A 15,653-nucleotide genomic window follows, 5' to 3' on the forward strand; every position below is an offset into this window, starting at 1 on the left:
TGTATTGCAAAATAGATTGATTCTTGCTGAATGATGAGCGTGACCGATTTACTGAGACTCTTAAGTATTTAGCCTTGAAAAGTGACAGGGTTTGAAATTTACACTAGTTGGACAGGCAAAGGTTAATATCTTGTTCACAATTATTTAGTGTACTAGCTTCTGATAGAAGATTATGCAAGAGTAAGAGTTTATTGTGTAATAGACTTGTACAAATGAAGTTGAATAAATGCTACCAAAAAGACCCTTATTATAAAAAGCAATGAATGATTATCAGGGGGGGGGGGGGGGGAGGTGTCTAAGAATTAGAATTTAGAGCGGCCTCTTTCCAAATAAAGTTAACTGTAATCTTTGTGTCCTTAGTACTACTTTTTATCTACTTTAGGGGGGTGGATTATGCCTGGTGGAGTCAAATCTGTAATCTGTATTGCAGCACAGCTGCATTTTGGTATTTCCAAATTAAAGTGTATTATTTCTATTATACCATATATATATATAGTGCATCAAAACTCAATCACCTTTTTGATATAGTACATTACCTCAATGTGACGACAGGTATATTCTACCTTAATTCAACACCTGTAATTAACTTCCTTTGATACAAGACCTGCTTTATATTAACATATCCACGGGGGAATGTGAGGCCATTTTTTCAATTCTCAATTAATATAACTGTGAACGAATAAGCTTCTCAATATAAATACCATCTATATATGACCCATTAATCGATACGACGCTGTGTCGAGGTTTATACACTTTCCAAGGATGATGTGACAAAAGATCTATACATCCATGTCTGTCACGGGAAAATTGGATCTCAATATATTCGATGGTGTCATATTTGTTGATCTGATTCTGAATCATTTTCAGATCCTTGTTATTCCATTTTGCTTATTTGATTATATATGTTAATTTATGCGAAGCATGTAATTAATTTGTCTGTCACTTTTTTAATCAACCTTAATTTCAAATACTGTTAACTGTACATGGATTTATTAATTTTCCTAGCTACATGTGTACCAATTTTGGTGGAGTGAGAAAAAAATTGTTTCTTTGTGGTTATTTTATTTCAAGGATTAAAAATGTCAAAGTGTATATATAGAAGATTATATGAAATTGGAACTTTGTTGAACATGTAAAGCTTTGTTAACTTTTCTTTGCCAAAGAAACCACAAAAATGTGTACTCCATAACAAATAATGAATCAACAGTGTTTTATTTAAGGAAGTTTGCTGCTCAGTTTCAAAATAAATAACTTTCCATTATACTGGTATATATTGATAATTTATTAATTGAGGAATCCAAAAAGCAAATAAAAATATAGGGGTCAACGTGCTTGTTTTCAAGATATTAGCCATTGGAATTTTGGTGAGAAAATGTTCTCTCTCGATTTTTCATAGCTTTATCATTGACCAGTTAAAGTTCTCAAAAACTATTAAAAAACCAATAAGATTTTATAAGACTTTTACAAATGGCTTATTATTATACCTGTAAAAGATTTATATAAAGAAAAATGGGGTTCCATGGGCAATTTTTTTAAGGCATTCAAATGTATGAAACCGGAGGATTTCGAAAATCTAACAAAAATTCCAAAACATGACAAGCAAACATCCTTAAAGTCTATGAGCTCTCGCTATGGTCCATTACAAATTTTACCCATGTGCAACTTGCCCAACAGACCAACTACATTAGAGAAAACCATTGCCTACTTGATAAATTAATTGATTAATTGCTTAATGTCCAGTGGCAGATATTTAATGCATATCAGGACGACGTATCAGTTGAACACATCATCAAGTACAATTCTTATTTCTATCCTAGAATCCTCCAAACAAATGATTCTAAACCCCAAGTCATCTATTTCCATAGATTATATATATGTACATGTTAGTATGTTCTGTTTTTTCCATTCATTAGTCTAAAGAATACGGAATTAAATTGTTCATTTTTAAGTCAGTTGATTGCAAGTGAAAGTGACAGTAAATTCTACAGAAATGTATTCCATACCTCTGGAGGCTTTCATTTCAATTAATTAGCAGTAGCATGGTATAAGGACATTAATTTGAAAGTGTAGCTACTGGTATTATCATGCCTCCCATTTTATCTACTTTCATTTTATAACATCACTTTTATGGTAGTAATTTTCATGAGAATGTCTACATGTTATTCAAAAAGCAAACCATAAATTTAAAAATTAGCATGATTAGATGTTTTTTTATGATTTTAATGGGGAAATTGCAGCTAGGGTCAGATTAATAAGTAAGTTACATCTATGTGAAAACTCACATATTGATTCCTATCATGAACATTTTTCATTTCTAATTTGATGACAATAAAGTCAGCCAATATTCCTTCATAAACAGGCCTGCAGTTTTTTTGATTGAATTAATGAGGGGGGATAGGAGGGGTCTTGATCCCGAAATCCCAGACTTAAAAAAACGAAATCCTGAGGTCCCGAATTTAAATAAAGCAAATCCTGACATCCCGAAATCCGAAAAAAAGGATTCCCGGATCCTGAAAGGGTCAATCCCGAAATCCTGAGCTTAAAAACACCCGATCCCGGAGTCCCGATAAAGGTCCTATCCCCCCTCATTAATGAAGTCAAATATTCAAAGGACAAATATATTCAAATTTCATTTACAAAAAATATCACCTTTCAATACAACAGATCCACAAAAAAGAATACCCTTACTTTTACAAACTGCACATGCTGCAGATTCACGAAAATAAACACCCATGATACTTAACTTAGAGACAAATCCTAGAAATTTTAACCCACAAAAAATACCAATGGAATCATAATCCAGACAATATCTAGAATAAATTCATCAGGGTTAATATTTGGATATCAATTCTGACGCACATTTTTTTCTACAAAAATGGCCCCAAAAAAACATTAATGATGGAGAGCATATAGCGAGGACCCAAAATTAAATGCTCTTATATCATATACTAATCAAATCATTATTCAGATGATATCTTTACGTGATTTTTTTATGATAAATACGTGATAAATTATTATACATAATTATTTTTAGACATGTTTTAAGGTTAAACAAGATAAATTTGTAATAATATTTTTTACCTGAATCCCCTCCATTAATTCCACATGACAGACAATCTTCTCTGTGCTATATTCAGACTAATTAATATAAACACGCTATTGATCCTAAACTAGTCTCTGGACTTTCCAATTACATTATACCAAGAACCATCACCCAAATAATCAGAGAGAAATTGAGAGAAAAACTTCAGGTATCAATCCCCCATCTCATCGCCAGACCACAGATACAGAAAAAAATGTGAAATATTAGATGTTAATTCACGCAGAACGTGTTCTATAGGAGCTTGGAGGATCAATGGAGCATATTGATTAATTATGCATAAATCTCTACGATACAAGCAGCCGAAGCCAGTGACAATTGTTTATTGATAAAACAATGCCGAAAAATTTCCAATAATACAAGTCAACATTCTCTCCTGTCACTCGGGAATTATAACACGGAATTGACAGAGTGGTTAAACTTTTGATATTATCCATATGTCCTATTGTAACTGTCTTAAGGGTTCAATCACATGGTGTTGCTTATTAACGAGAAGTATCATCACAGAAATACGTGATAGAATAGTGTTTACTCCTATCACTAACTTAATCAATGCTATTTAATAATTCAATTATCTCTTTTGTAAATTATATCTATAGATTTTATCGACCTCTAGGCATATTGTTAATTTTATAACTTATGATTAAATAAAATAAATTGGTAATTATTTTTTATGTTTACTTCCAATGCAAGATACTGCAATAAAAACATGCAATAAGAGTAAATTTTTGGCTATCACTTGAAAGAATAAAAGAGACAGAAAACATCAGTAAAAGCACTTTTTTTGCATTAAAATTTGCCAAACGCAGCCCTAAATACCGAGTCCTCAAATAAGACATGTATGCAATAAGAGTGAATTTTGGCTATGAGCTGAAATAAAGAAGACGTGGAATTTGAATAAAAGCTGTTTCTTTGATCAAAATTTTATCAAGTGCATTTTTTATCTTTTTTTTCCCTCGATATTGTTACGTTGCCATATCTTTTCTATTCCATTTGATCTTATTTGATTATTAATTCAGTTCTATTCAAAACATAGACAAATTTATCATTATAATTTATTAAGCTGTTATATATATATACGTCTCCAGACTAAGCAACGTCAAACTTCAGTACAGAGAAACAGATCATTAAAAAGACAAAGTTTGTGTCCCCAAAGATAAAATACGATCCATGTTTCATTCTATATAATTCTTCATCTAATCGAGCATTCATTGTCTGGTCAACTTAATAAATCTTAAATGAACAAATTATTCCGACTCTTCCTCAATGGGGAATCAACAAAGTTCGGATGATGTCTTTTGAGATGGATCTTCAAAAACATCTATTTTTTTACGATGAGTTAAGTTGAGAAATGGCATAGTCGTGTTCCTGACTTAGAGAACTACAGCCGAGTGTTAAATCTAAATCAATAATCCAAACCAGAGACAACAGATCTTTAATTGTTTTTGTCATTTAACCATAGATTGAACTGATATATCAAATTTATTCTGGAGAAATGAGATATGCACGGAAGTGAATCTGCCGAACTGAACTCATATCTCTTTGGTCGTATTCTGCAGATACAGCAAAAACTTTAATTGTTTCGTTGATTAAGTGATCTACGCTGAACTTTACTGATATGAATGTACAGTAAATTTTGAAACTTTGGCACCGTTTTTGATATTGCAAAAATTAAGATGTGATTTAATTTGCAAAATTATCGCAATTATCAAGTACACAGGTAGTGAGGATACCCACCAGACAATATTCCTAATACATATATATTCTTAAAAATATCCCTAAAAAAAAATAATATTTTAATTGCTGTTCCTCATCTGAACTAGATGAAGATAGTCTGTTAATGTCAGGCGAATTGTTAATATGATATTTGACATTAGAAAATGAAAGTCAAGCAAGGAAAATGATAATCTTTAATAGAAATGTCCTCTTCAATTCTGTAATATTTTATATCTTTTATCCATTTTTTCTATTCATCATAAAATTTCCCTATATTCTCTTTTCTTTAAAAATGTTCCTACTTTTTACTAGTTTATTTTTACACCTTTGTTTTGCAATTTGTACAAATTATCTTTAATTCTTTAAACCCAATTTTGACACTTATCTCCATAAAAGGGTTCTATAAATGAGCATCTAAGATTCAAAATTCTGCAGGTAAATACCTGAGCCTACTACATGTACTACACCAATCTTTCCACTTCACAACTCATTAAAATCTGAGGTCTACTTTTGAGGTTCAATAAACCTAAAAGCCTTTTATATACTTGAAAAGATATAAACTTTTTCATTTTAAACATAAAAATATAACGATATTAAATTTTAAATAGCCATCGTCATCTCTCATCATGCGTGATTTAATACATCTTTACATGGTTATACAAGAAACAAATTTCTATAAACTTACGAGTATTAAATAATATTGGGAAATACTTTTTTCAGACGACGACATCGTTAAGAGTCCATGATCGATATATAATTACTCTTATTTATCATTAATGCACTCGTCTGCACATGTTAGATCATTAGATTCCTCGAGTCCGTTGGGATAAAAGCAACATTGTAATTTTCTGAATTCTTTTAATGAAAATGTCGAATTTTGTTTCATCAATTCTTTCCTTCTAAATTCCCTGGAGAATGGCTAGAGATATTTTTTGTTATACTGTTTTATCTATTCTATTCAACTGTAGAAAATGATCCTAGGTTGAAAACCATTTAGAAATATTATTTTAATAATTTAACCCTTGTTCATATCATCTACCATTAAAAGACGTAAAGTAATAGATGAAATAGTTTTGAATTCAAAGGCTTCATTATTCATTCGTATTGGAGGGCTAGGTGCCCCGAGTCCCCTACCCACCTAAATGTATTAAAGGTAACAGCCAAAATAGTGCGACAAAATTAAAGGCCTTCAAATTCCTAATTTAAAGGAGAATCCTCCTCATCAAATCCTGGATCCATGTCTGAAGAAGACCAATTTTCATGGATTTAATGTTTATATTGGTGAACCGCTAATCTTAAATTTCTATAGACTTGTTTATAATACAGACTTTATCAAATATTCACTCACAAAATATACAATTTTCGGTCAATCCACTATTAAATTTTTATCTTTTCCAGTACAATTTAGGACTGCATTGACCTATCATAGCAGGCATTATTAACTATATTAACCTGTCACTCGGTTATATGATATTTTATATAGATTTAGCTACTATCTGTCGCACACTATATATCTTACAAATAAAGTTAATCGACTGACTCTAATCGATAGTTATAATTTTGAAGTAATGTTTTAAGACTTGATAACATGCACTGTATCTTAGTACAAACTAGCATTACACAATGCAATAATAATCAATTCACCGATTCGGAAAATTACATCAATAGACTTCTAGTTGTATTTTTCTTAATGCAGATTCAATGATGACTTTTTATAGGAAAACATCATTGAATTTGTCTCATCCATTAATCAATAAGATTTTTTAAGGTGTTTGCATGTGTTTTGTGTCAATCTTATCAATTTGCTTTACATAAAAACAAAAAGCTCACCCTAAACAAAAAACAAAACCAAACAATGAATTATACGAGGGACAGATCTATTCCATTTTAATAATCATAAAAAAAATTTCAAATAAATCAATCGGGGGATTTTGAACTGGTCAGATCATTACAGCAACAAGACATCTGTGATCATGCGTATATAATAACATATACACAAAGCAATTTAATCTTTTATTACGGAGAATTGATTGATAAAGAATAATTTATCTCCCAGAATTACTTCATCAATGTGATCTTAGAAGTGACAGCTTTATAGGTCGTTTAACAATCGTATCACGTTTTTTACAACAGTTTTGAAAGCTTTAACGAGAGATACCTTGTAATCGTGGAATAATATTTGTCTTTTAAACAAATAATCTCTTTATTTATTATAAATTTTATCATAAAATCGACTTCCATCTCCTAGTCAATAAATAATCAATTAGTATTTGAACTATCTCATTCCAAGGGAGGTAATTCAAATAATTTTATTACTTTTTTTGAAATCATACACCACAAAACTAAAAAGCACTTTGGCTAGAAATATTAATTCTTACATTCCATTTTTATAAATGATTAGGAAACTAGTCTAGACTACCCAGTGTATAAAGAAATTAATGTGTGTTCAGAATTCTCATTTACAATGTCAGTGATTTGCAATTTCAATATAGTAAACACGTTCTTCCTTTTTTAAAGTCTCATTTACATTAATAAGCATCTATGCATTACTGTCTATCCGTCTATGAAGGCGTTGTGAAACAATCCATTTCAAGAACAAAAGCTTATTAAATGAACTCAATGTGTATCAAAAGATAAATTATTCTAGTCTTTTTTTTATCCTTTTTATATACTATTTTGAATCTGTGCTGGTACAAAAAATTCAATTTCTCGCATATATTTACATTCTTGAAAAACTTTCTTAAAAAAAAAACCATTTAATTCTTTGTTGGGGACAAGTTGGTTGTTTATAATGTCCAGTTGAAAATATTTCATGCAAAACAAATAATGAAATTTCTTGCATATAAATACATTATAAAAAATCTCTATCTATACATAATATTCAATCAAATGTTTTTAATTTTGTTGTTTTTTCAATGTCCAGCAGCAAATATTTCAAACCAGTATGTTCAGAATATTCCATTTACATAGAATGAGTAAGTCATAGGTCTAATTATATCTCTATTAAAGTCACAATATTTACATATTTGGTAAATATTATTATGTAATAAAACAGCCAGCTGTCAATATATGTCCTGCCAATCTGTCATAATTCACTAATTATGACAATACTTGTCCCTATTTACAGGTCTATCCAAATACCACATGACAAACCACAAAATGCAATATCTATTTACAAACCATGACATTTAATGGAACCTTTTTCTATTTTTTTGAATGTCTAGTACAATGAACTTTTTTAACATCATGCTCTGCCAATGTACAGTATTTTGTGAAGTGAATTTTAAGATCTGTAAAATATAATGGAACCTTTTTTGAATTTCTGACATTTTAATATAGCTCTGTCAATGTGTTTTTTTTGTTGTTGTATAAAAATGAAAATTTTAAGAGGTCTGTTTTGTCTTCTTTTCAGTGGTGGATCAAGGAGGTGAACGCTTTTGAATGAGGACATTTGGTTAGAACCCCCTTTAAACTGGGTTGGAACTCCTCCCTTTAAAAATGGGTGGACTGTTTTTTCTCTAACTTTTAGCTAATGTATATAGATATAAGAAGATGACACTGGTAGGAGTCCTAATGAGACAATTCTCCATCCAAGTCACATTTTGTAAAAGTAAATAATTATAGGTCAAAGTACCCATGACTAGGGTAAAAGCCGTTCAAAGGGGAAAACAAATGACTGTATATTTATAAAATTTCCATCTACCATTTAAAATTATACTGAAACATCGGCAAAAAATATTATTCACAGCCCACTTCATATTAAGTCAAATAACATGATTGTATCATGTTATCGTGATTTGGACCATTAACTTATGGTGAAACTAAATGATCTGACATAAATAAAAATATACTTTGATATCAGAGCCAATTTATTTATTATTAAATAAATATATGTATCGAGAAAATTATCTCACTACCATTAAATCATATTTGTAAACATTAGAATTTCTTAGGTTTCTTAATTTATAATGTTTAATCAAAGCTGATGGGAAAAGTCAACGAACTCTAACATTATTAAAAACCTGAGAAAGATGTTTTTATCCTTTACAACTTATATATTATAAGTATTATATACACTAATGGAAAATGAAGACAAACCTACACATACTTTTTTTTAAAAACATTAAAAGGACTCCTTTTATAGGCAAACATTTTGTGCTTCATTGAGTTATGAATAACTGTTTTTAGTCACATGACTATGTTGGACTAATCAGATTGTGAAATTTCAAAAAAGTACATTGAGTTTGAAATTTAATCAATTTGCATGTCACTACCTTTTTTTTTTGCTTTTAATAATTAATTTTAACAAGCAAAAAGTAAGTGTTTCTTGGTTCCATCTTTGTAAGATCTTATCTTCATTGCAGTAATAACAATAACTTTGATAGATCTTACAAAATTCATGACAGCTTTTATGACGGATTCTGCATTATCATAAAACTTTTATTATTAACGGGATATGAGGCAACATATCCATAACCATTCTGTAATAATATATCTACAGAAAAACACCAAGGGTAATATTACCAACAAATTCTTTATCGACTGGGTAATATTTCTTCATATCCACAACCATAAAATATAATATAAAATGCCTATTCTTTGATGTAAGCCTCAGTCGTAATTAACCCCTTTTACAATATAAGCAATATCTTATCCGATCGCTTTCCTGTGAAGATCATACCGTTAGTGACAATCCCTACACGCCAAAGTCGTAAATTCTTGAATAATTCACTTCCCTAACACCAAAAGATCCCTTACTAGAACTATTTACTGTTTCGCTATAATCAAACAAAGTAAATTATTTAACAGAGTAGCAATTAGGAGTATTGATTTCCCGAGGAGAAACTTGGAACATCACATGACAACGTCTCGTTAACTTTGTATTCCATGATATACACGTTTTATGTCGTACTGTCGTGGGTTGCCTTCTTCTATTAATCAGAAAATGATTCTGATCTGGCTCAGAGATCATAGGAAACCCACAGAAATAAGAAACAATTGCTCGGCAACAAGAAAACTTTTATCAGTGTGTAAGACTTTAAAGTAATTAAATTATTTTATGGTCATGTTAGATCAGAAGACATTCTATCTGGTTATCTCAGAAAGATTCTTTTTTGGTGATGTTTTTATTATTGGGGAATTTGCTACAAGACAGGACAGGGTTCACAATAATTGAGTCAGACTTGAGACTTTTTTCTGACTATTTGATTTCATGGTTTGCTAAATTCTGCATATAAGGCCACAATTAAAAATATTTTGGTTTGCCCAAACCCTACCCAAAGGTTGAGACAGTGGGAAGGTAGGTAGGCATTTTCTTTTTTTTTTTTTAAAGGAATTGAAGTATCGGGTGTTTATTAGTCTTCATGCCTATCTGATCAAAAAAAAAAAACTCTTCAAATCAGGACAAGTAAAAGATTTTTAGTAGGCAGCTTTTTACTGGGTAGGTAGGCCGGGTTTAAGCAAACAAACCTATTCTTTTTTATGGCCCAAGCTATACAAAATTCCGATCTAATTTTGTGGTTCACCTAGCTATAGCTTATTAAAAAGAAAATCAACTTGAAATCCATAAAAATTTATATTCAACAAACAATAAATCCAAAGTACTGTAATTCCACGATTTTTAGGACTCCTTCAAATGATTGGACTAAAACACAAACATCGATACATTGTAATAATAAAGCTTTTATTACTCTGGTAATTCAATAACAAGCTCAGTAAACTAGATTGAAACCAGTACCCATCTTTAATACAATTTTACAACCTAATACAAAGACCCTGTGGCCATGTTTAATGACAATCGGACCCAAGAGACTCTCAAAACAAGAATTGTTGTTTTCTTGGAATTACAGCCATCATTTTGTTTCAAAAACTGCTAATTAAATCACCAGTTATTGCCCATTAATCAGGTAGGAGCTATGAATAATTTATGCCACGGAAATTAACATTCTATCAGCGCACACTGGCATCATTACTTATTTACAAAATTCTCTTATGTTTTCCATTTTCGCTTTAATTTCACAACATGGCGGTAGTGTTTATTGGCAAGTGTAATTGTTAGTTGTGGCAGACATGGAAGCCTTGCAATATAAACCTGCGATTTTATCATACATTTCACACTTATAAAATTGATTTACTTATAATGTAATTAAGGCTGAGCTAGATTCTAATAAAATTAATTTATATGGGCTTTTTTTCTAATTAGAGCTTCGTTCACACTCCCTTTAGGTCTTTAAATCAAGATCGAGATTTTTTTAAAAGGACATTCTTCTTTAGCTTTAGAGAGGTGGTAGATATCAAACGGATATTCAAACTGGCATTAATCGAAAAAAAAAATCATGGCCAATTACGAAAAAGGACCAGATTATAATCCTTTACAAATGATCAAAAAGGGTAATCATGATTAATGGTAGCAATCAAAATCTAAAATATATAAAAAAGAAAATGTGGTTTGATTGCCATTATGAGACAACTCTCCATAAGAGACCAAAATGACACAGAAATTAACAACAATAGGTCACTGTACAGCCTTCAACAATGAGCAAAACCCATACCACATAGTCAGCTATAAAAGGCCCGAAATGACAACGCAAAACAATTCAAAAGAGAAGCAACTGATGAACAATCATGGTTATCATATATTTCAAGTATTTCCTTATCTATGATGAATCAAAGTAATCATGATCAATACATTAATTTTTCCCTCATACAAATGCAAATATTATGCTAGCATGTCAAAGTCACCTTATACATAAATATGAATATATAACTGTGACACTTGTCAAAATGGTTCCCAATGCATTCAACCAAAACTTCAAAACACAGCAATGTTTTGGGTGTGGTTTTTCGACAATTTGTGGACTACCTTATCAAAGGTTAATGCTGACTATGAATGGGGGATAAAAAAAACTTCAAAGGAAATTTTATGTCAATCTTTTTTTTTAATGTTTTATTAAAAAGTAATTTACAAGTTCTGAAAAGTAACTTTAAAAAGATATTTTAAAACCGTCCATCTATAAATGTTCAGATTTAAGTGTTAAAAACTCAGATAATTTTATGTATTTTTCTGTATATCGTTTTTTATCCACGATCGCATTGGTACAATCATACAACAACATTTCAATGTTCATGTGTGGTAAAATTTATTTCAAAGGCATTCTTGCGTTTAATTTGATCCCTTCACTGTCTACATTGGAACAATATTCACATACAAATGGAATTTCAACATTGCCTAAGAGACTTGAAAATTAATTTCTCTTTTTCTGTAATCTACAACTATATAGAATGAACACAGGCGAGCAATAAAAACATTCAAATGAATCAGCATTGAATAGAATTAATCACGACTACACAATTCAAATGCATTTACAGAGTAATATAATCTTTTTCACAACATATAAAGTTGATGTGGCACAATTACAAAAAAAATTGCATTATAAATCAAATTACGATAATTGAAGCAAAACACCTCTCAGTGTATTGTCTTCCGTCTTTATTAATTCTCATGTTTATTTTCCCTAACGTAAATGTATATGCATATTTCCTCGTAACAAGAAAAATCAAATAAACTTCGTAGTCGAACTCCCAACATTTTGTATCGATGTTTCTGTGAAAATGTAAAAAAATGGCAATTATTTCGTCCCACAGGAAACTGATTGCTGATCAAAATAAATGCATTTGATAATCCAGACTTGGTTTATAAATTTATAAAGACTCATGCATGTCAGTCATTAGGTATATTCCCCATTATATTGACCAAAACAGTGTCTGAGTCTTTTTTCACATTTTTTTGTCTTTCAACAAAACATGTCTGAAATAATTAGATAAATTGGTCTGGATTATTACATATTCATACTAAAGTCTGTATTGTTAAGCAAAGAAGGGGTAAATATCTTTCACAGGGAGATGTAGATTTGCCTGTATACATCGTAGGATATATAAATATTTAGACTGTTAAGTAATTAATTGTACCTAACTGTAACTGCACTCAAAGTAATTTGTTGTCCAGTGCAGAGAAAAAGACTTGGATTATTGTTACATTTAATTTTCAGTAATTTCTCTTGAATGATTAAGTTACAACTTGTGAGGTTTCTTGATATGCCCATAAATGATAGGTTCTGCAGTTAATTGCACAACAAAAGCATTGTAAAAGACAAAAAAATAAATCCTCCTCAAATCAGTGCTGGCAGGCAACCAGAAAACTCATATGCATCCAAACAAGTCTGCAGGTTACAATAATAAGTCTTTTTTTATTTTTACATAACTTAATCGTTGGATTGCTGTCTCATTTATATTTACATTTATTTATATTTAACTTATGTCACAAATACTTTAAAAACCTGTAAAAAATACTCTTTAACAAAAACTTTTACGATTAACACAATCATAAGTTATACTGAATGATTCTGACATGGTGATATTTCTAAAAAAATTAATCTTAAATAAGCTGCATCCACATGAAACAAAGACTTTATTTGACAACCACCTTAAGTTCAAATGAAGAAACAAACACCAAGGAGAGTTTAAATTAGCTGTCACCATTACTCAGGCTCAACCTTCAAGTACAAATTAGAACAATACATCTTTCTGATTAATACCACAAAGTTTCCCCCCTCAAAATCGATAATCAAAACATTGTCATTCCATTGAGTAATACTAAAACTATTTTCTCTCTCTTAAAAATAAATAATCAAAATATGTCATTTGATTGAGTAACACAAAAGATTTTTCTTTTCAAAAATTGATAATCAAAATATATCATTCTATTGAGTTAAATCTTGAAAGTTTAACTCTCTAAAAATTTCCCGGATCAAAACTAACAAAACTATTTCCTTTAATCCATATGGTACGTCTCCGGAGAAAACACTACAAACATTGCTCGACAGGAAATAATTCATCAACGACCGATATATTGGATTTTTTATCAATTAATACACCTCGTAATACCAAGACAATCTATCAGATCACTACAGCAGAAAAAACATTTTGACAATCATTTTTTATCTTCCGCCAATTACAAAATATGATATTAATTGGCGATAATTATTTTATCGTGTTTTATTGGTAAATCTTAAATGAATTGACATGATCAATCAAAGGTTAAAGGATTTAATAAAAGTATCGATTTTTTATACCAATGTATTTTTTTCAGGGACAAGTGGAAATTCATTTTGACATAGTTCCAGATTTTGTTAAAATCGTCTCCCAATGAAATTAAAACAGATGTCAAACTACAGATGAAGGAACCAAAGAAAATGGGTTCTTGTAGCCAGTAACATTACTAGAAGATGAATTAAAAAGACTTTTTAAATAATCTGCTACCTTGGTTTATCAATTCGGAAAAATTAGTTAACGAAAAATTGCAGAGACAGTGTTTAAAATAAATCTTATACAGGAACTGATTCAGGACAGATTGATTTTGGATGTTTAACATCACTTTCAATACTTTGGCTATATTGTGGTGTCCAGAGTTAACCATGACCTCGGCAAAAGGAATGGATGACCTTTTCAGAAAATCTAATTCATCGCTGGTTTTGGTGGGGTTTTCTGCTGTTTTCATGACAAAAAGTTTTAATTTGATGTTTTTGTATTTTCATCATTCTTTCTTTTCAGGGTCACCGTGTTAAACCCATCCGATTCTTCTTTTTCAATTTTAGGTACTTTATAGGCCCATTGCATGGTGCCTGTTAGTCTCTCTTCTTTTCAAAAATTTCACATCAAATGAGACTCACATTCTATCAGTACCCTACTTTTCAAAAGAAAAGTACATCGAACAAATTTATCAGCGCTATTTTTGAGTCTAATCAATAAGCAGACAGAATTCTTCTATCTTCATCAACATCATACAAGGAAACTCAAAAGGTTATCTTATTCTGTAACTATTTTTGTTCAGTAAAAACAGACTCATTGTCATGGAAACAAAGTTTTATCTAAAACAATTGAACAAAAACATTTCTTTGTTTCAAGTCGTTAAAAGCATCTCATATTGGAATGATACAAAGTTGTAATCGACCATTATAAAACATTTATTGCTAAAATTATTTGACTAGTAGATGTTAAAAGGTTTTAGTACATATGTCAATGGGTAGCTGAAAGTCCAATGGACAATTACAGCTACATTTATATTCTTCCCAAGTCAGGAGCCTCTGGCCTTTGTTAGTCTTGTATTATTTTAATTTTAGTTTCTTGTGTTGTTGTCTTTATTGTCGTTTATTTGCTTTTATAGTGAAAGACAACTGTGAATACCACGTGGTATCCACCCGCTATTACCCAACCGCACGATAACCACTTCAGGTGTTGGTTCACCATTACCAAGTTTAGTTTCTTGTGTACAATTTGGAAATTAGTATGGCGTTCATTATCACTGAACTAGTATATATTTGTTTAGGGGCCAGTTGAAGGACGCCTCCGGGTGCGGGAATTTCTCGCTACATTGAAGACCTGTTGGTGACCTTCTGCTGTTGTTTTTTTCTATGGTCGGGTTGTTGTCTCTTTGGCACATTCCCCATTTCCATTCTCAATTTTATTATCAAATTGCTGTAAGCGAATGTCTTAATTTTGAATGAAAATACTTCATTTCTAGAAAGTATAAATATAAAAAAGGAGATGTGATATGATTGACTATGAGACAACTCACCACAAGAGCTCAAAATAACACAGAAATTTACAACTACGGGTCACCATACAGTCTTAAAAAATGAGCTAAGCTCACACCACACAGTCAGCTTTAAAAGGCCCCAAAATGACAATGCAAAACAATTCAAATGAGAAAACTAACTAAGATAACTCTGCTAAACTGTTGTCTTCGTGACCTCATAAATTATTCCTATCCAAATGTACA

General features: G+C 30.6%; 1 protein-coding gene across 18 annotated transcripts in view; it reads right to left on the minus strand.

Annotated features, from left to right (window-relative positions):
* Positions 1-15,653, minus strand: part of LOC143052272 (protein couch potato-like) — a 92,008-nt gene that overhangs the window by 25,212 nt on the left and 51,143 nt on the right. The window contains exon 1 of one of the 18 annotated variants that reach the window (XM_076225274.1): positions 3,082-3,189. The exons of 16 other annotated variants lie outside the window; for them this stretch is intronic. In XM_076225274.1, coding sequence (XP_076081389.1) covers positions 3,082-3,096 — 15 coding nt within the window. In that variant the 5' untranslated portion in view covers positions 3,097-3,189. Of the gene's footprint in view, positions 1-3,081; positions 3,190-15,653 lie in introns of those variants that run through there. One more of the 18 variants, XM_076225277.1, reaches the window with a different exon arrangement.

The sequence above is a fragment of the Mytilus galloprovincialis genome, chromosome 11 (assembly GCF_965363235.1).
Source record: "Mytilus galloprovincialis chromosome 11, xbMytGall1.hap1.1, whole genome shotgun sequence".
Lineage (NCBI taxonomy): Eukaryota > Metazoa > Mollusca > Bivalvia > Mytilida > Mytilidae > Mytilus > Mytilus galloprovincialis.